A 26,647-nucleotide genomic window follows, 5' to 3' on the forward strand; every position below is an offset into this window, starting at 1 on the left:
AACAGCTCCACCGAAAGGCGCCCGCAGGCCGCCACCCCCACGAGCCCGCCCACAGTGCCACGCGCCAGCCGCGACGTGGTTCCACAGGGCGCCGGCGCAGTAGAGCGACGGTAGCGGCGGCGCAGGGGCAGTGTGCGGTCGCGTATCCTCGACTCTCTCCGCGTCGAAATGGTAAGGGGCCGGGGGCTGGCGTTGGGGGATGCGGCCCGGTGCTCTCCTCGCTTGCGGTTCCGGCACGAGGCGCCGCCCGGGCCCAGCGCCCGCTCGCGGGGCACGGCCCTGGCGGGATTCGCAGCAGTGCTCGGTGCTAGGCGCTGTACACGGCGCACAGCAGGACGGGCCCCGCCCCCCAGCGCTAATACTCCGCCTCTCAAGGTCCGGCCCCAGCAGCAGCTGGGCTGGGGAGAGGGGGGCAGGCCGCCCTAAACGGCGGGGGAGGGAAGGCGCGGTAGTAAAGTTCCCTCGGAGGGAAGCACATAGCACCTTGCCGGCAGACACGCCGGGAAGGTGGCGCTACCTAGCGCCAGGACAGCCCCGACAGGCATCATGACGTTTCACAGTGTGCTGGGGCCGGTGCTGGTCACCTTGCTGCCCTAAAGAGAGGATATGGGGCACTCCAGGGCCCTTCAGCCTGTATACACTGTGCATTCAGGTGCTTCTGATCAGATCTGCACCTCTATAGCAAGTAATTTTGGCTCTTTTGTGCTGTGTAAACAGGCCTCAAATTGAAATCTGCACATGACTAAGTTTCTCAACACAAACATGAGCTTCACCAATTCACTTAGAACAAGTTAAGAATGTAACTTCTATACACAGATTGTCCTCAAGGTGCTTAAGAGACAAATATTGTAATAACTGCAATTCTCTTGTAATGCCAGTATTGAAGGATTTAATGGTGTGGTATGGGAATGTTTTCTTTTAGTCTGGAATCTTCAAAATTAGGACTAGACTCCACTTGCTACCTTCCTTTGGGAGATCTCTACCAAGGGAGCTTTCAACAAGATTGTGGAAAAGAGAAGACACGTGCCTACCCCATTGCTTTGGGACCCATATGTTCTTACAACCACAGAGATGGCAACCTGACAGTGCTAATTTTTATCCTGGGACAGGGCTGGCACCGTACAGATGTACTGGCAGCTTAACCCCCACCAACAGAGTCTTGGACAAGTCGATGATTGAGAACAAAGAACAGTTCAAACTGGTCTACAAGTTTCCAGGAATTAAATATTGTAGAATATTTTCAAGAATGAAGTTGCTACAGACTGCTATAACCATAGTCATCCTCCCGCCTGTCTATCACCTCTATCTGCAGGAACAAGTTTCTCAGGCTTTTGTGTTGTATGTCACTGGCATTGCTTGCTTTGCTGCTGCAATGCTGTATGGTATAAGTTATTTTCTCAGACGAATGATTGGACTGATGTACTTAAATGAAGCTGGCACCATGGTAAAAGTGGCACACTTGACATTTTGGGGAAGAAAGAAAGAAATTTATTGTCCAGTTGAAAGTGTGATGACCTTGGATGACACTGGAGATGCCAAGAATGAAGTACTGCTCCAGTTTAAACAGCATAATAGTACACAGGTTTTATATTTTACTCTAACATTTGGCCATATTGTGGATAAACAGAGGTTTGCCCAAATATTTGGAGGATTTTAGTAACTCATTAGATGCAATGACCAACATTTTCCAAGAGTCTAGCTTGTTTAATGTTTTCCATTGCTCTTCATGCTGAATTCATCACATCCATAGCTTAATAGATTTGTAAGCACTCAAATACAAAACCTCTATGAGCAAATATGCACAGCTGTGTTTGGATAAAGGGGATACAGTGATGTAGCAACCCACTAGATAGATGTTCCTGTACAACTAGTTTCAGATGAAAGCGGAATCTTATCCTACACACAACCATTATGTAAAGAAATATAGTTTAATACTCATGTCTGATGGTAACTTACACAGTTGAAATCTTAATTGTTTCACCTTAATGTGCAGTTGGGCATGGTGGTGGTGGTGGTTTTTGTGTGTGGCTCTCTCAGCTTGGCTTTCAGACTGTAGGATGGCAGTTAAAAAATATTTATTGGTAAAACTGAGCAAATATAATTTGCGATCATAGATACAACCGTAGCAGCCCACAGTGCCATTTTTAGTCTCTTGTGAGACTGCACTTCCAATTTATATCAAATTTTGATCAGGAAAGTCTTAATTATTTATATTAACATGAAATATTAGTAAGTTATTAAAACGGTATCCTGGTACAAGGATTTGCAAAAATATTGTCATGGGGATGCGGTGGAATTGCTTGCTCAGTCCCTTGTCTTCTGGGCTGGCACCAACTGGGAAGTGTGCCACTCACTTTTTTCTTTAACAGTTCTTCTGTCAGATCAAAACGTGTTAATAGGATCCTGAGTGAACTTTGGCCATTGTTCATCTGTGGCTTGTGGGTTCAGTGCTTGGATGATCTTCACAAGGCTCTAAGCCTTGCTTGGAGAAAAATATGTTGCAAGAGAATATCTACTTCAACTATGTGAAAGCAAATAAAGTAGCTGAACAGTGTCTCAAGAGCCCTACTAAAGCATTTTAACTTGTGTACACAGTGAAAAGGATCAAAAATTCTGAAGAGAAGTATCTTACATTAGTACTATTTACAGACACATCGAGGTCTCTGTTCAAGTTTAAAAAACATTTTCTTACCCTGGTCTATAGACAATATCTTAGGTTATTAAAACAGAATTTTAAGCATTTATTTTTCAGTGCTTATGCTCTGTTGGGATTTTCTTTTTCAATTTAACCAATTGAAACGGTCAATTTCATTTTCTTAGGCGTAGCATCGTAATATGTGGGTTGCAAAAACCGCAGGGAAATGGTTATTTTTAAAAGATTTACATTAGAACATAAAGAATCATGGAAATATTTGAATTGGGCTGAGATTTTATAAAAAGTGTGTGCATGCACAGCTTCATTTCATCACTGGTTGGGATCTTTCAACAGCAACAGTGCCCATACAGGAGCTAAATGGCACATCAGTTCAAAATATCCTTTCACTGACTGGACTACAGTTAGAATAAATTTGCTTTTTTGCTGTGTACTGTACTTATCACAAATTAAAAAACCCAAAGTTGTACTGTATAAAGTTTTAACAGACTCCAGTTGTGTTGCTTACTGATATAGAATGACAGATAATTAAGCAGATTTATACAGCACAGTATGTATTTTAATAAAAATGTAATGGCTACCTTTATTACTATCATGTGAAAAATTAAAAGTGTTAACACAAGCAACCATATGGTATAGTGGGAGTTGTTTAATTAAAGCTGCACAACTTCACATAGCATGAAAGTTCACAGGAGTAAATCTTGCCCAATGCCTCTCCAGATATGGAATGCCCTGGTTACAGAAGCAGTATCTGTGACGGGTTGGATCACAGAACCCCCCTTGGGAGCTGCCTCCCGATGTGCAAAGACTACCCCTGCTTCTGTTTTCCCTGCCAGCTCAGGACTCCAGCACCCTGTCTTGCTGAGCCGGACACTCCCGTCTGGCTCCAACACAGACCCAGGGTCTGAATCACTTGCCCCAAAGCTGCAAGTTTACCTGAAAACAGCTCACAGAAGTGTGCTTGTCTTTAGCACTCAGATACCCAACTCCCAATGGGGTCTAAACCCAAATAAATCCATTTTACCCAGCATAAAGCTTATGCAGAGTAAACTCATAAATTGTTCGCCCTCTATAACACTGATAGAGAGATATGCACAGTTGTTTGCTCCCCCAGGTATTAATACATACTCTGAGTAAATTACTAAATAGAAAGTGATTTTATTAAATACAGACAGTAGGATTTAAGTGGTTCCAAGTAGTAACAGACAGAACAAAGTAAGTCACAAGCAAAATAAAATAAAATGCGCAAATCTATGCCTAATCAAACCGAATACAGATAATCTCACCCTCAGAGATGCTTCAGTAAGCTTTTTCTCAGACTGGACACCTTCCAGGCCTGGGCACAATTCTTTCCCCTGGTACAGCTCTTGTTCCAGCTCAGGTGGTAGCTAGGGATTCTTCATGATGGCTCCTCTCTTCCTCTCTGTTCTTTTCCACCCCTTTATATATCTTTTGCATAAGGCGGGAACCCTTTGTCCCTCTGGGTTTCCACCCCCCCTCACTGGAAAAGCACCAGGTTAAAGATGGATTCCAGTTCAGGTGACATGATCACATGTCACTGCAAGACTTCATTACTCACTTGCCAGCACACACATATACAGGAAGACTCACAGGTAAACACAGCCATCTGCAGATAATGGTCCTTGTTAATGGGAGTCATCAAGATTCCAAACATCATTAATGGCCCACACTTTACATAATTGCAATAGGCCCTCAGAGTTACATTTTATATTTCTAGTTTTAGATACAAGAGTGGTACATTTATACAAATCAGATGATCATACTCAGTAGATTATAAGCTTTGTAATGATACCTTACAAGAGACCTTTTGCATGAAGCATATCCCAGTTACGTTATATTCACTTATTACCATATTTTTCTAAAACTATCCCAGTTACATTATATTGACTTATTATCAAGTTTTTATAAAACCATATAGACTGCACAACGTCACCGTATCTGTGTTTGTGTTGGCTTTTGGCAGTCTCACAGAGGGCATATAAAGTCCCATCCCCCACCCCTGCAACTACTTGCACAGCTATGCGCACCTGGGGAGGCTGGAAGAACCACTATTCAAATCCTCTACTTTCTCCCCTACCAACTGAGGACAGCAGCTTTACTGCTCCATGGCCTTGGGTGGGGAATAGTCCTTACCAGCCAGCTGGAAATCAGGAGCAAGATTTATTCCATAATGAGAAGCAGGCCTGTACATGGAGAAAACATGGACTCAGGGCAACCCAGGGTGGGGCAAAAGGGGCAGTTTGCCCAGGAGCCCTTTTTGAGAGGGCCCCCAAACCTAGTGGCATTGCAAGCTGATGTATCATGTTGCAAGATCACTCACTGAAATTTGGCCCAGTGAGCCTTACCCTGGGGTGAGTGTGGGGCAGGCTCACCAACCCCCACCCCTCAGTGGTAATCTTTTTGGAAGGGTGGGGAGCCTCCGTTTTAGATTTTGCCCAGGCCCTCAAAACCCTCTGTGTGGCCCTGTATGGACTTTACACGTGTAATAAATTTCATTATATATTAATGAAGAGCCTAATCCTGAGAGGGGCAAAGCACTGCAATTTTCTCCTTTTCACATTAAAAGAACTGAATTAGTAAAGGGAGAGGATGGCTGGTGGGATAAGATAGATTACTCTGTACAAAAACACTTGAAATTGACCAAATAAAGTACTACATGAAGTCGTGGTCTTAGAAGCACAAAGTATCCTTATCTAAGCCTACCCTGTCAGATAAGAGCAATTACAGAGCAGCTGCCAAAGGAGGTCACTAAGGCATCATAAATGGAAATGTTCAAGAAGAACATAGGTGATCACATGCATTAGCTTAGCGTTCATTCCACCTTTAACATCTTTGGAGGTTCCATTTCTCATTACATAGCTGCTCTTGATTATTCTGGTATTACTGGTTTCTGTGACAGATTTACAATTCACTGTCAAATGTTTTGCCTAAAGTCAAATAATTCCTAAAAACGTACTGCACGTTAGTACAAAATCCTCTCTGCTGCACTGGTATGCAAGAGAGTGGAGGAAGAAAGATAAGGATTAGGGAACAAGCTGCAAGGCAGGATCTTATGAGTGCTAGGATAAAAGGCCAGCCAATGTGAGATTGCCATGTCCCTAAGGATATGTCTGCACTTTGAGCTGGGGTTTGATTCCCAGCTTGAGAAGGCATCTATCTCTGTACTAGCTATGATTGAGCTAGCACACTAAGGGCTTGTCTACACTGGCAATTTACAGTGCTGCAACGTTCTCGCTTGGGTGTGAAAAAAACACCCCCCCTGAGCGCAGCAAGTTTCAGTGCTGTCAAGTGCCAGTGTAAACCGCGCTGTGAGCTATGCCCCTCGTGGAAGTGGTTTCTTTAGAGTTCTGGGAGCACTTTAGAGCGCTCTGCCGCAACCACACAAGTCCCGTTAAAGCGCTGCCATGGCAGCACTTTAGCGTTGCCAATGTAGACTAGCCCTAAAAATAGAACATAGCCACGGAGGCACAAGGGGCGGGGAAGGGCTAGCCATGCCAAGTACCAACCTGTCTAAGATGCTAGGCACATACTTGGGGTGGCTACCGCCTCCTGCTGCCACAGCTACATTTAGTGCAGTAGTTAGATCAGAGCTAGCACAGTTATGTCTCCTCAAGATGGGACTTATACTCCCAGTTTGAAGTGTTAGACATACCTTAAGGGATGGAGATGTAACCCGACCCCACTCTATCAAATGGATTACATGCTGCAGTCACAGCAGCATGATATGCACAAAGTGCACTTTGCTTCTGCTTGTAGGAGCGACAAAGAGCATTTCCCAGGGCAGCTTCAAACCTGTCCTGTGAAATCCTGCTATAACTGGATAAAGTTCATAGTAGGACTTTGCAGGGAGTATGTCTGCTCCCTCCACTGTGCTGAACCGGGCAGGATTTGCTCACTGATGTACTGTGAACCTTGAGGTCTGAAGGTGGGGATGAATTGTGTCTACAGTAGAGAAATGGGAGTTTGGAGTAAAATGTTCTAATCCCAGTTATCACCGACTCACTGTGTGAATGCTGACTGATATTTAAACTCTAGGTCTCAGTATCCCCATCTCTGAAATGGATAATTTCTTAGATTTTTTTTTTTTTTAAATGCATCCTCAACACCCGTAAGTAGATCTACCTTGCTGGCGTGTTGTGAGACTTAATCAACTGATGTTGAGAAAACTACTGATTCAGAGAATGAAACGATAGTCATCTGGAAGGGGCTCACTCAGCGCTGAGTATAAATCAAAGACCTGTACGTGAAAAGTCTGCTGGATTGTAACTTTAACATTTCTATCACAAATACAAGAAAAACTTACAAATGTTGAGTTGTTCTGAAGTGCTTAAGTCAAGTCCTTACAGCATTTTTTATCTGTCATGCATTTTTACTTCATGGAGCAAACCTAGGACAATGGCAAATAATTCAGCTCTCAATGTTCACTTACACTGGAAGAATTAGCTATAATTTTCAGGGTTATTTCCACACCTCGCCTGTGGCTCTTTTTTTTTTTTTTTTTTGGTATTTTAGGGGGGAAATCACCACCACTTAAACACATCACTCAGACCAACCCTGATTTGCAGTCTACTAATGCAGAGCCAGTAGTGGGAGTTCACATCATTCCTATGGCTTGGCAGAACTCAATACTACTGCAGTAAAGCAAAAGGAAATGACGAAGCAGTCATGTTGGCTTGTGCTTCCTCTTGGCTTAAATACCAATGCAGCCAGAGGTATCACCTGAATGAGTGGGCTATGTGTATGGTGTACAATCCTCCATAGAGTATATACAAATACAGAACTATGTAGTAAGCATAACAATTATGATTGTATATTTTTATTTAAAAAGTGTATTTCTAACAATAAAAAGGGCTACTTACTGGAGGAGTTCAATTATAAATATTTTATTTAAGAATACTGATTACACAGGAAACTTATTTATTTCATGGATTCGTGTACATTACCACCAGTTACATCATGAAGTGCAGTTAGGTATTTTTGTTTAAACATTTATTTGGCACTGTCCACAATATGCTGTAAACAATATTACTTTATTATGCTTAGGCTGCAGTGCTCTCTGAGTATGTTTTCTAACATAATCGGATCAACATACATTGTGCACAATTTTACACAGTTACTGAGTGTCAGTAAAAGTTATTAAAAACACCTAGAGGATTTATAATAAAAGTGAGGATGTGATAAGACTTCATTACTGGACCTTTGATTCTGTAAAAGTACAAGACTTGCTAGAGACATTTACTAAAATCTACTGCACTGATATGTTGAATGAACTAATTCCCAAAATGTTGTCAAATGAGGAATTTCTTAGTTTGACTTTCTTCTTGATAGCATTATACCTACTAGGACTGTGATGACAATGAGGTTTCACTGTACAGTTATTCACTAACCCTCCATCAAGTCTTTTGTAATCTACATACAATTCCAAGTTTTACCCTGACTTTTGCTGACTATTTCCCTAACTATGAACTTTTACAGATAATCATCAGAAAACTTACAGTCAAAAGCCCTGTCTATACTATGAAAATTCTGACCAACAAGTTCCAGAACAGTGTGTAGCACAGACAGGCTTACATGAATCTGCTTATTTTTAAATCAGCAGAAGTGAATTTCCTTGGTTGCTAGTTGCCAGTCATTATGAAAGTTACTTGTTAGGCAGAAATATTTTCAAAGCAGACCAGAAGACTTAGACACATCTTTCACTGAACTTATCAGAACGTATGTCTAAATCTCCTATGTGCAGGTCTCAACCTAAATATTTAAGTGCTTCCACTGAATTGCACTGTAGAACCTACTGGCCACTGGGAGCTTAATAGTTTAATCTGTAATACTTATCTATTGTCTCAGGACATGAAAAATTCACAAATCAGTTCAAAATATTTTTCACCCTGAATAACGTTCAGTCATTATTCAGTCAAAATTCAAACGTTCACTAGTGAAGAGAAAGGGAATACATAACAGTATTAGCTCAGCAAATCAGCTTAATGAAAATATCCTTTCTACTAGATCGAGGAAAGACATATATAAAGGAGCTACCCCAAAACAACTGTCTGATAGGGAACAGATTAACAGACCACCGACATTTATAGATCCTGTGATTTTCTAAAGGACCCCTCAAGTGTGAGAGAAGAAATCTACTAAAACAATAGAATTATTTTGCATTAGAACTGTGCACTTAGTAAGGACTCCATCACAACAGATCTGATGTCAAGTAATGGCTCGGTACAAAACAATGCATCTGTGGTTTTGCAAAATATCTTGAATATTTGCTTAGAAATTTTGCTAAATCAATGGCTGCATATTATGGGCAAGCCAGTTAAATAATCCTGCAGCCCAATACATTTTAGATTGCTAAAATAAGGCGGCAGTACATGCTTCATTTTATTTCCTAAGCTTCAGCAATTCAGAAACCTTTGGGTACAGGTTTGTGTGCACAAGGCTGACTGTTTACATTAGGAATAACTAATCACGGGCCAGAAAGGAATTATTCCCCCCATCACTTCCATGTACCGCTCAACTGGCCAGATGCATCAGTGCCTCTGAAGAATTAGGTATAGGCCGAAGGCAGGGTAGCAGATCTGATGGTCCCTTGGTCCAGTCTGGTATGGCAGATTGTGTGTTAGTATTTATGGGAACACAGCTGGAAGTGATTCTCTGAAATACTGTACTTGGCAGTGCTGAAAAGCAGAGCTTACTTTGAAACATCTGTTCTTTCCTCCCAGTCACTGTCAGACAATGGCACTTTCTGCTTGGCAGACACATCTCCTAAGCTTCTACCCCACACTCACAAGACCTGCTGCTTCGTCTGGATACAAAGTGGAAAATGGAAAGTTACAGCATTTACCTATGAAAATATAGATATTATTGTGTTATGTTTAAATAATCAAATATGCAAGGCAGTGCATGTCTGTAGGGTTATTCCTTGTTTCCTGCTCTGACCCAAGGCTGAAAATGGAGTGCAATCTAGCACTCAACAAGTGCAATATCCCTTGCAAACACACTGCTCAGATCATAGGCATTTGGATGCACTTGCTGGGGGTCTGTGAAACTCCAAAGCTCCATGTGCGTCCAGAGTTTCAGTTTAAAACAGCCTGACTTGCTGGTAAGCATGGGAAAAAAACAACAGCTTCATTTTATGAATTCACATTTTGTCCTGTAAGTGAAAATATATATCAATTAAGTAAACTAATTTCATAATCTTAGAGGACAGGACTGGACTGTTCAGTGCAAGGAAAATGTGTGTTTACTTGAAGTCTGCTAAGATGTCACTGAAGATGTTCAGAAAGAGGTGCGCGTGGTGATCCTTGAAGATCAGAGTTGGGCGGAAACGGATCGATCTGTCGCCACAGCCTCCCAGCACAACACCTAAGGCAATAAGACGTACCTTAGTGACTTCCCTCTTTGTAGGATACACAACACATATCATTCTCTCAGGATGAAGTTCACCGCAGTGTGGAGGGCCAGTACAAGCTTCTCCACAGCACTGCAGACCCATGTAAAGCCATAAATGGGGTTTCAGTGGTGCAGCGGGGCCTGGAGCTGATCACCTGACACAACAACAAACATAAGCAGCATGGTAGCTGTTTGATGCTGTTCACCAGATGTTTGAAATGTTGGAAGTAGTCCTAGCCGTGACAAGGGAGGCCAAATAGTATCACAAAGAGAGTGATGCTCAGGCAGTGACAACGACTGAAAACAAGCATTAATACTCTTAAAGCATCACTCTCTTTGTCGTTGTCACTTCTGTGCCTACATCACAGAACAAGATGTTTGCTAGTTTTCATCTTTGGTGTGACGTTTTTGTATTTAATACACTGTTGAGTACAGGAGGTCAAGGGTAACCATCCAAAGGGACTGGCCAATCACTTAATCCCTGTTAAGTTTTTAAAAAAAATGTGAAGTGTTCTCCTGATTCTGAAACAATCTATCCGTTCTCCCAATCAAAGGCTGCAGTACTGTTAAAATCTCTGTTGCTCAGCTGGCCATGTCTACACTACAAAGTTATGCGACCTTAACTAAACCGCTTTAATTAAACCGCTATTGCACGTCCACACTATGCTCCTTGTGTCGGCTGAGTGCTTCTACACTAGCAACTCTTGCATTGACACAGAGAGCAGTGCACTGTGGATAGCTATCCCACTGTGAAACTGGCCACAGGATGCTTTGGGAAGGGTTTGCAATACCTCATGGGATGGGTACAGTGTCATGTGATGTAGGTTTCTCAAACCCATTGTTCCATGGGCATCCTATGAGATTGCCAGCCGATTTTCAACTGAAGGTGGGGGAAGGAGGGACTGTGTGACAGGGATATGGTTGCCAACCCTCCAGGATTGTTCTGGAGTCTCCAGGACCTAAAGATTAATCTTTAATTTAAGATCATGTCATGTAATGAAACCTCCAGGAATTCATCCAACTGGCAACCCTAGACCATTCTATAAACTATAAATTATTGTAAACTACGACGCAAGAACAGTGGATTACATAGGGATATATACACACACACACATGATTATGTGGTTTTCGATACACAAATACATTTCGCGTATTACCAGCCTAACTAGAACATTCAACTGTTATAGAAAAAAGATCTCATTTTCTAATTAAAAAATTCAAATTATAAATGGCATTATAAAATATCATTTATAAATACATGATAAATTAGCGTGGTGGTGTAAATGTATTCACTAACAAAAAACAGCCTTGGTAGAACTAGACTCTATTTTAATATAAAAATTAAAATCTCCACTGAAGTGATATTAGGCTGTACGTAGAACATAAGGGGAACATTTCTGTTATCTTACATCCCGAATGTGGAAACAACCTGAGGCTTTGGCATCGTGCTTACAGAAATAGTATGTTATTTCCCCAGCCAGGGAAAACAAACTTTTCTGGAACTTTTCATTCATACGCCACAGGAGAAAAATCAAATGCAGGGGATGTGATACTGAAAGCCACTCTCCTGCATGACATGCGGACAGACTTTATCATACCTTTGTTTCTGGCTATTGCAATTAGCTTGTTCCTAGTTGTATCATCTGGAGTATCAAACGAACAGAATGTCCCTCGTCCTCTCGCTCTGCTGATGAGATGTGGGTAACGAGCCTAGAATAAAGAGTTATGGGAACATTACTCTTATATCTGCTGTCAGACCTTTCCAGCAGAGACTCCAGGGCATTTTACTGGTGAGCTGTGCACCTTGGCATTCTACAACGTGGAAACTTTGCCTTCTCAGTTTCTGCAGACATGGAAATATTACACAGTTTTAATTTCTGACACAGGGCCCTGTGACCTATTTACCCAGCTGCAGTAACTGCCTGGTGCTGCTGGAGAGTTTAGTAATCAGAAGATTAGATGTCTATGGCTGGTAGAAACGTGTGTTCTCTCTCTCTCATAAGGATGTAAAGGAGTCTGACAGAGTTTACACCACAGAACAGGATCAATAGGCAATATTTACTTGGATTTTTAAAATGCACCCATTCTATACATTTAGGATACTACCAAGGCAAATCTGAGCCCAAACCGCTTATTGAATGGTGCTAGAAACCAGCTTATCTTCATGTTGCAATAAGCTGCAAGTTTTGCTAGACACAAATATATTCAGTTGCTAAAAATACATATGCACAGTAGGTATATTCAACCCCTTGGCCTATATGATGCTTATTTCTAGTGAAGTGGTAACTTTGTTTTCTAAGTGAAACTAGTAAGAGTTTAGCTCTTTATTCCCCAAGGAAGCATGCACTGCTGTGTGGTTGGGACATAGCCTTTTTTAATGAAAAGAGAAAAATGAAAAAGGGCAACAGCGGGAATTTCTGTATAGGAAGAAAAATCTCATTCCCCAATATAAGAGCATAAGAACTGCCATACTGTGTCAGATCATGGTCCATCTTGCCCATATCCTGTCTCCAACAGTGGCCCAATAGAGCTTCAGGGGGAGTGTACAGAACGGGGCAATTACGGAACGATCCACCCCATCTTCTTCTCCGGGTTGTGGTAGTCAGAGGTTTACGGTTGCTCTGAGCATGGAGTTGCATCCCTGACCATCGTGACTAATAGTCATCCTCCATGAACTTATCCAGTTCTTGTTTGAATCCATTATATTTTATATGCACCACACTTTGAGGAGATGGCCTTATGTACGACTGTCTCTGTGCAGCACATTGAACTAATGTCTGGTATATTCTATAGGATTGCTTTTAATTAAAAAAAAAACAAAACACAACAACCCATGATCAATAGTTTAGTACAGAAGCTGAGGCAGCGAGATCTGTCATGTCCACAGGCTGAACCCATCATAACTCAGCTTCAGGACACAAATCCTGCAAACTGAAGTTAAGAGTAAACAATTTTAATTTGCCCCATAAATCTCAAAGAAAAACAAACCACATTGTCACTTCTCCCTGTCTGCTTAGGCAGGATCATTAATGAGTAGATCCTGAGGGAGAACAGCATTAACCATTTGCAAACAAATGTGCTGACTGTGCTCCTCTCTGCCCACCTACTATTCACAGATTGGACAAACACTTCCCCTATCTTAGTCACACAGCTTCTAAGTGCCAATAGATTCTCAGTTCAAAAGTACTTCTAGCATTAGCTTAGTATCTAACAATAAATAGCCATTCAAAAACCTTTTGTGCTAGTACAGATTGCCTTGATTATTGTAAAGGCATCAGTAAGCCCAGATTTTATTTGTATTAAAAACAACTTCAGTGAATGCACCAGGATTGTATGTATGAGGCAGTCTGCAGGTGATCACAATGGGGCTCAGACTCTATGCTGAGCAGTGCGATAAAGACCTCAGTCGATAAAAACTTTAATACTTGCGGTGGAAAAGGCCCACCATCTCTTCATTTTCTTGTCTAGAAGACAAGTGGGACTTCTGTAGTACAAGGAGATACTTAACCTTAAAACAATAAAACTAGGACAATTAAACCTGTGTACACTGACTGTACACCACATAGTAGAACTCAGACTCATAGACTTTAAGGCCAGAAGGGACTATTGTGATCATCTAGTCCAGGGGTGGGGAACCTACTGCCCGTGGCCTGGATCCGGCCTGCAGCAAGTCTCTATGCCCCAGGCTAGAAGCCACAAGCTTCAGCGCCCCCACACCTCCCCGGTGGGGCTGGAGCCGCGAGTGCTGGCTCACCAGGAAGCTAGGATTGCCAGGCCGTTAAAAGTCTGGTCAGCTCCGCGTAGCTCCCAGAAGCAGCTGGCATGTCCAGCCCCTAGGCACAGGGGCGATCAGGGAAACGCTGCATGTTTCCCCTGCTCTCAGCACCGGCTCTGCAGCTCCCATTGGCTGGGAACTGTGGCCAATGGGAGATGTGGGGGCAGCACCTTTGGGCACGTGCAGCGTTCAGAGCCACTTGGCCAGGCCTCCGCCTAGAGGCCAGACATGCCGGCTATTTCCGGGAGAAGCATGGAGCCAGGGCAGGCAGGGAGCCTGCCTTAGCCTTGCTGTGCTGCCAACTGGGAGCCGCCTTTGGTAAATACAGCCTGGCTGGAGCCTGCATCCTGAACCCTCTGCCCCAGATCGGAATCCCCTCCTGAACCCTGCAAGTCACCTGTAAGTCCAACAGCCCGGCTAGTAGAGCTTTCCCTGCATGGACTGCATTGTTTAGAAGGTCTTCCCTCTTAATAACGTTAATGACTTCAGCAAGCATGAGGTTCTTGGAGGGATCTCCAAGCCAGGTGTTAAAAATCCGATATGGCTGGAGGGAGAGGGGGAAAAAATTGTGGAAGATGGTGAGAGGCAATTTGAATCAAAGCAATGCTCTACACAAAGGAAAGTGAGCACATGGGTATCAACAAATTTCTGGGGCACCAGAAATGAACACTAGGCGCCTCTTCTGTGCTGTAGGAACAGAAAGCCTGCCCAGAAGAGCAGATCCACAGCATTTAGGAAGAACTAGGGCGAAGCCACTCTGCGCTGAGAATGGCACCCTGTCCTTTGTGACCTCACTGAAATGAATGTTTGTGTAACTGAGGCCAGCAGTTAGCATGGTATGGTTTTGCCTTAGTGTTTCCATTGTTGTCCCATTGGTTCAGTTTCCACATGTTAAGTTTATAACTATGCACAGATTGCTAATTGTCTTTAAAAAATTCTGAATAAAAGAATCTGCAGATCTTGAAGAAAAGAGATATAGCGCCCAAAAGTACAGGATCAATTCTTACTCACATTTGGTGCTGAAAATAAAGCATATTAGAAATACCGGACCTGATTCTCCACTCCCTGACACCAGTTTTATACGAGCGTAAGTCCACTGAAGCAGAAACTTCACTGTAGTTAAACTAGCGTAAGGGCATGGAGAACTAGGCCCACTGTCTGTGCCTGTGAAACTACAGTAACTCCCCACTTAACGTCCTCTCACTTAACGTTGTTTCGATCTTGCGTCCCTGCTCCATTTAAAGTTGTGCAATGCTTCACTATAACGTTGTTTGGCTGCCTTCTTTGTCCACAGCTGGCAGCCCCCCATCAGCTCCCCTACGCCCCCCCAAAGTGCCTCCCGCCCACCGACCCCGCGGATCAGTGCCTTTCCCCTCCTCCTCCCGCCTCCTGCCTGCGGCAATCAGCTGGCTTGTGGTGTTCAGGAGAGAGAGGGGAGGAGCGAGGACTCAGTGCGCAGGCTCCCCCTTCCTCCCCCGCCTCCCGAATGCCGCAAGCCAGCTGATTGCCACGGGCAGGAGGCAAAGGAGGGCGGGGGAGGCTGCGCGCCGAGTCCTCCCTCCTCCCTCCTGAACGTCGCAAATCAGCTGATTGCCGCAGGCAGGAGAGAGGGGGAGCCTGCATGCCATGCCCTCGTTCCTCCCTCCCTTGCCTCCTGCCTGCGGCAATCAGCTGTCTTGCGGTGTTCAGGAGGCAGGGGGAGCCTGCGTGCCGTGTCCTCGCTCCTCCCCCCTCCCTCCTGAACGCTGCAAGCCAGCTGATTGCCGCGGGCAGGAGGCAGGGGAGGGAGTGGGGAGGAGCGAGGTCGCGGCGTGTGGAGTAAATGGGGGAGGGGAGAAGAGGCGAGTTAAGGGTGAGGGCTTGGGGGAAGGGGTGGCATGGGCAGGCTGAGGGTTGAGCCCCCCGCCCCTGGTGCTTGCAGAGTAGGGGAAGCTGCTGCTGCTGCTGCGCAACGTGCTTCTCCTAGCCTACCACACCTTCAGCCTCCTTGCCTGCCTCATTGTCTCCAGTGCCAGTGGGCTGTGCCTGTGTGGGGCAAGGCGGGGGCACCTCCCAACTATAGTACTGGACTGTAATGTACTGTATGGCAAAAAAAAATTTCCCTGGAACCTAACCCCCCCATTTACATTCATTCTTATGGAGAAATTGGATTCGCTTAACATCATTTCACTTAAAGTCGCATTTTTCAGTAACATAACTACAACGTTCAGTGAGGAGTTACTGTATACAGAATGTTTGTGTCAAATAATAGCTCCATCGTACTCAAATAAGCCATGTGCATTGCCACATATCAGATGAACTCAGTTGCAGGACAGCTGAGTTTATTATATATGCAGCAATACTATTCACCAGGCATTTGAGGACAGAAGCATGTCCCAAGGTTCAGCACATTTTAGAATCACTCCCAGAAATGGACCATCTTCCTTCACTCATTAACACTTAGGACTACAGAATCCAAGGTACACTAAAACACTTACACCATTGGGCCTGAACTCCTCCTTGTGAAAAAATCCTCCTGTCAGCATCTTCTTACTAAATGTTACCACATCGGCTGGGTCATCTAGGCCCCAGTGTTCATGGGCCCAAAACTTCCCAGTGCAGCCGCCTCCTGTCTGCACCTCGTCCACTAGAAATGCACAGCCATGCTGTTCAGAGAGATTGAGAGATCAGGGAACTTGAATCCATGTTTCCAAAACAAATATTCACCTCTCTTACTAAATACATAAATACTAAGAGTTAAAGAATAGTGCACAGAACAATATGTCAGGAGAACTGTTCTGAACACCTCTCTCACGTCAGTCTGTAAAACAGTTTATCTTTTAGGTCTTTGTGACTACAGCTTCAAAAGAAATTCAGCTATTTTTTAGGAAGGTACACAGTAATCTGGTTTCTATACAAGCTTGTGAGGACAACAGAGAAAAGAACCATGTTTTAGATAGACTGTATCAAAACATTTATAAGGGATATTAGAAAACGCTAAGGGAGCGATTTAAAAAAGTTCAAAAAGCAGTTAGACTTTAAACTCCCAATGAAAGTCAATGGGAGTTTAGAGCCTAACTTCCATTTGTGCTTTTGAAAGTTTCCACCTACAACACTGGGGGCCAGTCACGTTCGATAGACACAAGCAACATCCCAGCACATCTGTTCTGTAGCGTAAAGCACTTTGGAATGGTCGGCCAATCAAGTCACCCTGACTAGCTGAAAATTCCAGCCCTTTTTAAAAAAACAAAACAAAAACATGTTACTTGCAATGGACTACTCCACTGATCCTGTGCGGGCAAGGAGATTTTGAAAAGTCACATTAAAACAGATTACTAAGTGTTCTCAACACAGTATTGTTACAACATTGGCACATCCTCAGTTTGGGCAAGACAAAAACTGCTCGACTTAGCCTCATACTTGCCCATCTAATCTAAACTGCTCAAATGATGCCACACTGAGAAAAATGAGTGGGCAGTGAGAGCACTTGTTAACAAAGAGAAATGATGCTGCTTCATCCTACAGAACAGGGTTACTCAAATGTCATTAACATGTTTTTCCATGAACACACATTCAGGTTTCTCGCCCGGAACATTTACAAGAAGAAAGTGAAAGGTAGGTCTCATCTCCCCTTTTAAATGGTTCCCATGATATTCCAAATGTCATAAGACATCTTGTCCATTTTTATCATTTACTGGAACATCTGAACTTACATCTGGACTCAACTTCTGCTTTTACTGTTGCTGGGTCTATATTTGCAAGTGCAAATGTTCCAGAAAGAAAAATACTTCTTCACCATCCCAACTACTGTTCCTGGAATTGCGTGAGCCTCTCTATGGAAGTTAGCTTTATAGCTTAAGGATACTGATGTGGAACCAGGATTTATCAGACTGGACCAATCCCTTGGTCTCCCTTGAGAGTGGGGGAATTTATTCAACAGAACAAGTCACTGCTAACTCTCTGAGAACACTTCAAATGGAACCGGAGGTGTTACTGTGCTGGTGAAGAGGCACTGTTGGGTCTGAGCACATACACATCATTGCCACCAGTGCCATTTTAGAGGTCTTCCAGGATGTTTGGACTCTTATGTTAGTCTTCAGAAGGGGAGTATGGGAAACCCATTGAAATGGTCTGGAGAAAATGCCAGTTAACTTGAGAAGCAGGAATGAAGTTTTGCAGACTCAGCTAACCAGTTAGTGGACCTCTAAATGTTTGATTTACCTTTCTGGTAATGTCCCGTAGCTTCCTGAAGAAGTCATCTGAAGCATGATTGTCTCCCCCTTCTGACTGAATTGGTTCAATGATTATTCCAGTAACAATCCTCTTCTTTTTCCTGTACTTTACAATCAGATCTTCCACCTATATATCAAACATGAATATTACATTTTCCTCCCAAGACATAATGGCAAGTTTCCTCTCAGGAAAAACTAGTCCTTCCTGGCACCAGAAGCTGGACTTCTTTGGTGCAAAGAGCATTGGTGGTATCAAAACCCACAAACATCAAGATGAAAAAATTAACATGTGGTTGCTGCAGAAATTAGGATGGTTACCTACTTCTTAATTTTAATTATGTTAAAGTGCTATAATTTTAAACCATTTTAACACAGCTCACATTAATTTACAATAATGCTTGATTGAAAGTTGTAGCAAAACTCAGGGAAATAATGGACACCACTTTTGTTTATTAAGCCACTCAAGTGATGCTGAAGAAAAAACAGTTATATATTGTGCCACTAAGTGAAACCTCATCTAATCATTTTGAATTATTAGTATTACAAGGAAATATACTGCAGATGCTTTGAAATTAATCAGATTAAATAGTGCAGAACTTTTGTTGCTGAGAACATCTTATAGAAAAATTTTAATTAATCCCAGAGTACCAGTTGTTGATGGTTAGTAATATAATTTGTGCCTGGAAATTTCCACTCCAAGCTTCCTGGGGCTGGTAACAGTTTATGCTATTTAAAGTGACACTTTTCTGAAGGTGCTCATCAGCTACTATAGGGTCTTTCAAACAAATCACCATCTCTTTATAATCTTTAAGTTTGTGAACTGATCCTTTGCATCCTTGCTTTCTCCACTGACATGTTCTTTTGCTGTTTGTCATAACAGCATGTATCCCAAAAGCATTTTGCTATGCTTGTAGTTTTTCCTGATGTTATCCAGGTTTGAATAAAAAAAACCAAAAAAAAAAAAAAAAAACCAACCACCTCTCCAGTGTAACCCAACATGCCCATCTGAATGATCCTGCTGTGGAGTGATAGTGCTTCATTTAGGACATCCAAACCTGTTGAAGTATAAATAGTTATGAGGTGTCAAATTCATCATTGTTCTGTCTGAGATCACAGAGCTGCTATGCCTTGTAACCCTCTGCAGTCTCTTGTGAGGGCATGCTTCAAGGTGATGGGCTTGGGGCCTCCACTTCACTGCCACTCTCAGGGCAGGTCTACACTACAGCAGGGATCGATGCTCTGAGATCGATCCACTGGTGGTCGATTTAGCGGGTCTAGTAAAGACCCACCAAATTGACTGCAGATCGCTCTCCAGTCGACCCCTGTACTCTACCCCTGATGAGAAGAGTAAGGTAAGTCGACAGGAGATTTTCTCCCGTCAACCCCCTGCGGTGTAGACCCTGCGATAACTCGACCTAAGGTACGTTGACTCCAGCTATGTTATTCACGTAGCTGGAGTTGCGTAGCATAGGTCGACTTACCGCAGTAGTGTAGACATAGCCTCAGACTGGGTGTCCCTCGGCTGTGGCATCCCTGTTTCCCACCAGGGCTCCTTTATCAGGGCCAATTTGGCTTGGCTCCTTGCAGGAGTATTCTCTCTTGGAAGTTCTGTAACCACAAACTGTATGCAGCAACACAGGTCAGCCTTTTCAAAACAAAGTACTACTTATTAGCAAGAACAGAGTAGTCAGAGAAATGGGTTAAAAAAACAAATAAGGCTGACATGCAGGAACCTACTTAAACTTCATTTTCTCCTTGCAAGTTATGGGTATGTTCCAATCAGCCGAGACATTCCTACTCTTGGGCTGGGAGAGACAGCCCATGCAGCATACTCTCAGGGTATGTCTACACTGCAATTAAAACCCCACGGCTGGCCCATACCAGCTGACTCTGGCTCATGTGGCTCAGACTAAGGGGCTGTTTAATTGCAATGCAGATGTTTGGGCTCAGGCTGCACCCTGAACTCTGGGACCCTCCCACCTTGCAGGGTCCAAGAGCCCAAGCTCCAGCCCAAGCCTGAACCTCTACACTGCCATTAAACAGCCACTTAGTTTAAGCCCGAGTCAGCTAGCATGGGGCAGCCGCGGGTTTTTAATTGCAGTGTAGACATATCCTCAGTATCTCTGTCAGAGCCTTACGTCCAGCTGCTCCTGCCTGCTCACCCCTTTTCCTCTCTAGACAGAGGACTTTAAGGGTTTAGTATCCTTTTGATCCTATATTTGGGTCTTGGAAAAATAAACTAGCTAGCTTGATTGGAGCCATGCAAGGGCACATTTCCCAATTAAGAGCTCCTCCACTGTTCTGTTGAGGACCCTCGGTATTCTCGGCAAAAATACCTTATCTGTCATTGTTTTATTTCCTGTTTGTTTTCCCCGTAACAACCTCCTCTGCTTTACTCACATGCAGTTATACAGAATAACACTGAGCATCTAAAATGGGGCAGATATAATATTCATAGAAATAACACCGAAACCTACCATGTTCTGCATAGCTTTGCTTCAGGATTGTGCAGAGGAAAGAAGAAGGTTTATAAGGAGGATAAAACTCTTCCTGAAGCACAAATATCTAATAATCAGGAAGAGTTGGCCAGAATACTGGGAATCATGAAAGGGGAATATTTAAGCTATGTTAAGATCATGCTGAAAAGTGGCTATGAAAAAAAACCATACACCTTTTTACTCAACATGTGTCTGCCCTGAGTCATTTCTACTAATAAAACAAGCATTTACTTATCTTAGCACAGCAACCTGGACTCTATTCTGCATTATGCTTCAACAGAAATATCAGCTATATTCTGACTGCAGGATTGCTATTAGTGATGATTAAGGCTCCGTGTTTGTCACAGAGGTCACGGAAGTCACGGATTCCATGACTTTCCGTGACCTCCATGACTGCTGCAGTGGCTGGTGTGCCTGGCCCGGAGGCCACCTGAGCAGCTCGGGCAGCCTCTGGGCCAGTTTTGCCTCCCCTCCCCCTGCCCTGCCCCCCCAGCAGCAGGAGTTTGGGTATGGGGAGGCGGGGCAGTGCTTACCCAAGGCGGGTTCCCTGGAAGGGCTACAGGAACTCCCCTCTCTCAGCTCCTAGCTCCATGGGCTGCCTATGCGGGCAGGCACCGCCCCCTCAGCTCCCATTGGCCACGATTCGCAGCCAATGGGAGCTGCAGAACCGGGGTTTGGGGCGGAGAGGAGGAGCATGTGGAGCTCAGGAGCTAGGTAGGGAGCAAGCCCCAGCCCCATCAACCCCACCTCCTCCGAGCAACCCCACGGGCCGTCCCCCTCAAGCCACCCTCCCCCAAAGTTTTAGTCAGGGGTATATAGTAAAAGTCATGGACAGTCACGGGCTGTGAATTTTTGTTTACTGCCCGTGACCGATCTGTGACTTTTACTGAAAATAGCCGTGACTAAAATATAGCCTTAGCGATGATGTAAAAGGCAGAATGGAACAAAGCTTGATTTCCAGATTTAGTTTGGAAATGAAAGCCTCAATCCTGCAACTGGCTCTGCATAGGACCCCACTACACCTGCACAGGCAGACCTCATTGGCTTCACTGGGGAGCCACACCGGCATATAACTTCATGGTTATAGGATCAGAGCCTGAATCCAGAAATTTTACATAGAAAAGCAGGAAAGTCCATGTCACTTTTACAGAGTTGCTTTTCAGAGGACTAAGCACACTGAGGCTCACCCTTGTGCACATTTCCCTCTCCCAAATTTGGGAGAGAAAATTAATTCACATGTTTTTAAACAAACCTTTCCTTGTATGCGAAATTTCACTCTGGGGCAAATTTCTGCAGACCATTCATAATTTCATAGTAGACCGTTCTTTTTAAATGGCAGCGGAGGCAGGCTATTAACTGTAACAGCTTAGGGAGTACTGCTTTCATCCAAGGCCGTTCCAATTCCTGAAAATTTTCTTCCAAGTTAACAGCAGTTAATCCCACTAACTTCATTATTTCAAAATGAAAACAGAATGCAGACAGTGAAGTACTCACCTCTTCTAAACAGCGGGCTTCTTCCTGTTGATTCTCTTTCACAAACTCTTCCAGGGGGTATTTTAGTCTTGGGAATGGAGCAATCGGCCAGTCAAATGATGGAATGTCTAATTTGTGAATTGCTTTAGAGTGAGTTGTAGCTAAGCAACCTAAAAACCAGAAAAACAAAAATTGAAACAAAAACTCACTAGAAATAAGGAAAGAAACATTCTGAGAGGTGAGAAATTGTCTTCTACTGGGCTACTGGAAAGAATTGGATGATTCCGTTTTAACTGCAGTGTTCAGATTAATTTATATTTGATTATTCTGGAGTACTGATTGATTGGGTTTGGGGATTTCTATTAGGCGGAGCATCATTCTGAAGAGTTGGATGGCATCTACACTATTTAAAATGTAATTTTAAAAAAGCTAGGAGAATCTGGTTATAGGATGGTAATGGCCACTACGGTTAAATCTGGGTTTCATCTTCCCAGTATTGACAAGACCAAACCACGTTCTAAATCAAGCTACAGCCCTGCAAAGTTCAAAGCAGTAGCACAGTTAGGTAACATGTTTAAAATATGAAACTCTCCCATCTGCACTGGCAGGACCAAATGGTATCAGACAATATCCTGTAAAGCAGGTCCCCCCCAAAAACGGTAGATTTTTAATAGTGTAGATGGCAAAACTATGGGCCTAGAATGAAATTGGGCCATCTCCCAAAGGTGAAAATCCACAGTTAACCACACCTCCAGTTGAAATAAAATGCTGTTTTAGTACATTTCTAACAAATTCCATTAGCATCAGATTTAGGTTCCAAATATTTTAATAAATCTATGGTTTTTTTTACTGATAGTATTTCTATCACCAATTCATTGCAAAAGAATCTTTCATTTAAAATATATAAATACAAGGAGATAAATATGCACTGCTGTGTCCAATATCATCTGAGAAAGGAAGAGGGCAAAAATATATAGGTTACGGGGAGTGTTTTTCTTACCCATGGTTCTTCCATGGAATCCACCCATAAAGGACAGAATACTATAGTCAGGGCACCCTGGAGACTGAAATAAAATACAGGATATGTCAATGAACTATTCGAACAACAGGAAGGTGGCAGTGTAGCTTATTGGAATGGAATCATAAACAGGATTACATAACTGGACTGAAGAACACACAAACATTCTACTTGTAATCAAATGGCCAGTCAAGGATATGTCCATCAGAGCATTAGGAAAGACAGCAAGATTTTTGCTACTTTTGGCTGTTGCCTCAACTAAAATGCAAGCAAGTTTTACTCTTCAGGCAGCAAGTTCAGTAAAGTATATTCACACATTTCTTTGCCAAGAAATATTCTTCATCCCTTTAAAATTATCTGACCTCCTGTAAATACCATGAATATTAAAGACAAATATCGGCCAATTTAGCATTCCATCTTCAGATTGCTTTGCAAATACTAACTAATTAATCCTCCCAACACACCCGGGGGGAGGGGGGGGAAAGAGGTCAATCAGCCCATTTTTTTAGAAATCAAGACAGATGGTAAATTGCCAAAGGTCACAAGGGAATTATTGCCCAACACATGGATCAATGACTTCAATACTTATAAGCGTAAGCATGTATGTAGGTGTTTGCAGGATTGGGTCCAAAGAGGCAATTAGACACAGGAACACCTGAGTCCTCAGGGCTGCACTCAGATCACCACACACCTCTCTATTTTGATTCACTTATTGGACGCTGAATGAAAAATAAACTAATATAAAGCATATGGAAACTTTACATTAGCTGAACTTTAAAAGGGACACTGTTGGGTTATTTTAAAGAGACCAGTCCCCTTCTTTGTGATCTAATCTTAAAAGTGAAAGAACTGCCTCCACTCCTGCTCTTGGTTTATATCTTGTGCTAATCAGTCTCTTTCTCTCTGGTTCCCAAGTCGTCAACATTTAGTTTCCAAACACCAAAGGTGAATACTAAAGTTAAACAAACCCCTCTTCTTTCTGCATTTGTTCTTTTCTTTTAGAATTTCATGGAAACTCTTCTACTGTTACGTTTTGTAAAACTTTGTAAGGTCTGTTTCTGTTAAATGCAAATCCTAGATTTGGGGCCTAAAAATACGCAACCCAGTTTTTCTTTAGCCATTAATAATTCAATCCCACTGCATGGTGGGGAGCATTGGAGAGAAAAGCAGGCCCAACACCCCTGGGAACAGAGGCAGGGAGTGCCTTAACTTCACACTATGAAAGGATGGCCCTTATATATCACAAGACTGGTGACCTCAGTGGGACCTTTGCAGCTTTGGAGAGGCAGAAGATACCCTTCCTAGGAACAGCAAAAAAATGCTTGGATCAAACACACTGTGGGTTTAATCCTAAACTGCAATGAGCTCACACAAGATGTAGCTGTGGGCGGGATAAAAGTACTTCTAGCACATTTACCACCTCCCTCAATCCTGTGGTTGCTGATATAAATCAGATCAGTCATAGGGCAGCTTTAACTCATGCCAGCTGGAATGGTCCCTATGAGATCATTCTATCATTCCAAGATTGCAAAAACAGAGTGTGCTCCAGTACCCAGTTCTCACCCTGGCTTTGGCTCAATTTAAAGCACATCCCAGCTCCCCTTCCAGCAGAAGAATCTCCAGGAGCCTCTTCAAGACAGTTTTAAACATTGCACCACTGGAGCAACACAACAGGAACGTACCCTGGGCCAAGGATCTGGCCCTGGAGTTATAGATCCTGTAATTTCCAAGATGCTCACATCTTAGAAGGTATCCCAAATTAAACACATTCTCCCACTTCATTAGTAGCCTTGTGTATTAAGGTTTGTGACTGGCTAGAGAAACACAATCTGGGTTAGAGCTGAATTGGCACTTCACAGGCTTTCCAGCTGCATCTTAATTTCTTGCTCCTATGTGATTATATGATTATTCCATTGCAAACCAGCTTCTTGATTAATTTTAAGTCATCCAACCACAGCTTTGGAAAAAATTAAGAGGACTGTTAATGTTCTTAATCTTTATTTATAAAATCTGTGTATATTAGTGCTCCCGACAGTCTCTCTCAGCACATGCACGTGTCTGTAGCAGATGGTGTATCACATAAAAAGGGCAGTTTTAACACAAGTCACAACTACTATCTCGGGAGGCAGCAGGATGCCAGTAGCAGGCCTAGAATTTTGGTTGGGAGTGAGTTATATGTGACCATTCTTGAAGCTTTTAGGTACTAGTATCCATTGCAATGTTAGAAAGCCCTGGATTTTTTTCTGTAAACAAATCAAAAACTAACAATCTGGGTAAGATAACAGAACAGTAAAGTTACCTGGTTAATCATGCATGTCTCCAGTTCTTCCTTTGTGACATTATTATTACCCCTTTCTTTGTTCTGCAAAAGCAATGAAGAAGTTTTTATGAGGTGTCCTAGATGACTCTCTCATTATTTGCTGGTGAAGTCTTGCTGAAAAATCCTACTGTAATAAAGTGTCTGAAGGATTAACCAGCAGGTAAAATGACAGACTTGATGAAACCATATATGGATTTTTAAGCCACAAATTACATAAAATCTCCAAAGCTTAACAGGCACAAGTCTGTCTGGAGTGGGCATGAGAAAATAGTCAGAAAATCCTTTTTATGTCTCTCTTTTTAAAAAGAGAATAACTCTTTTCAGTATTTCAGATGTAGTGGAAGCTCCAGAGTTTGTCTGTGTGACCACTCTTCACTGCCCGTTTGTCTCTCCTTAAGCTAATTATGAGTTTGTTTAGTCTAAAGTGGACAGTAACTTTTTCCTCTGAAGAGCTCCATACATTGTTTCTCTTGAGTGTCATGTTGTGTGGGATGATCTAGCATTAGAGGCATTATATGCTCATTCTGAAAGTCAAAAGGAGAATGAAGGGATTTACCTATTTTGTTATTAGATGAATTTAGAGGGGCCAGAGAATGGCTTAGGGAATTAGTAAAAAGATTAGCTTCTTTTAGATGGTAAGCACTACAGAGCAGGGACTCTCTCTTTATCTATGTTAGCACTAGGGACAATGGGGCATGAATCCTAATTGGGACCTTTGGGCTCTACTGTAATATATAAGCAACAATAACAGCATATGGATTTAAACTAATGGTTGCTGCAGCTTTAACTGGTTGACTGTATGCTACCGTCACCCAACAACATTCCATTCAGTATACATCTTCTATGCACAGAGATGTTAAAAGATTTGGCCAGCTCTAGTTTAGTTCACGATATTAGGAGAGAGACTGTGAATGAGCACAGCCACTTGTGACTTAGGCTTTGTTTATACTAGCACTTTTTCACACCCCTGACAGACAGAAGTTTCACCAACAAAAGCACTGGTATGGACAGCACTATGTCGATAGGACAGCGTCTCCCACCGACATAGCTACCACCGCTCATTGGGGGTGGTTTACTTATGCCGGCAGGAGAGTTCTCTTCCACCAGCACAGAGCAGCTATGCAGGAGACCTTACAGTGGTGCAGCTGCAGCAATACGTTCGTAAGCAGTAAGGTCCGTAGCGTAGACATAACTTAATGCTGTCTTTCCAAACTAGGGCCAAGGAAGATTTTATACCAGACCCTTGCATGTTTAGTTTCGGCAACACATTTTAAGACAAAAGCTTGAAA

General features: G+C 43.0%; 2 protein-coding genes across 6 annotated transcripts in view; one reads left to right on the forward strand and one right to left on the reverse strand.

Moving 5' to 3' along the window:
• Nucleotides 1-106: 106 nt before the first annotated feature.
• TMEM186 (transmembrane protein 186) lies at nt 107-3,279 on the forward strand. The gene is made up of 2 exons (XM_065412158.1): nt 107-171; nt 923-3,279. The coding sequence occupies exons 1-2, from the start codon at nt 169-171 to the stop codon at nt 1,655-1,657; spliced, it is 738 nt and encodes a 245-aa protein (XP_065268230.1). The 5' UTR covers nt 107-168; the 3' UTR covers nt 1,658-3,279.
• Nucleotides 3,280-9,914: 6,635 nt separating this feature from the next.
• Nucleotides 9,915-26,647, reverse strand: part of ABAT (4-aminobutyrate aminotransferase) — an 81,651-nt gene continuing 64,918 nt past the window's right edge. For 3 of the 5 annotated variants that reach the window (XM_065411946.1, XM_065411950.1, XM_065411945.1), the window contains 8 exons: nt 25,338-25,400; nt 23,021-23,084; nt 22,042-22,190; nt 18,039-18,176; nt 16,316-16,483; nt 14,236-14,382; nt 11,662-11,773; nt 9,915-10,036 (listed from right to left, as the gene is read on the reverse strand). In XM_065411946.1, the coding sequence (XP_065268018.1) occupies nt 9,915-10,036; nt 11,662-11,773; nt 14,236-14,382; nt 16,316-16,483; nt 18,039-18,176; nt 22,042-22,190; nt 23,021-23,084; nt 25,338-25,400 (963 nt within the window). The remainder of the gene's footprint in view (nt 10,037-11,661; nt 11,774-14,235; nt 14,383-16,315; nt 16,484-18,038; nt 18,177-22,041; nt 22,191-23,020; nt 23,085-25,337; nt 25,401-26,647) is intronic. The other 2 variants (XM_065411948.1, XM_065411949.1) reach the window with 2 other exon arrangements.

Source organism: Emys orbicularis, chromosome 10 (assembly GCF_028017835.1).
Source record: "Emys orbicularis isolate rEmyOrb1 chromosome 10, rEmyOrb1.hap1, whole genome shotgun sequence".
Lineage (NCBI taxonomy): Eukaryota > Metazoa > Chordata > Testudines > Emydidae > Emys > Emys orbicularis.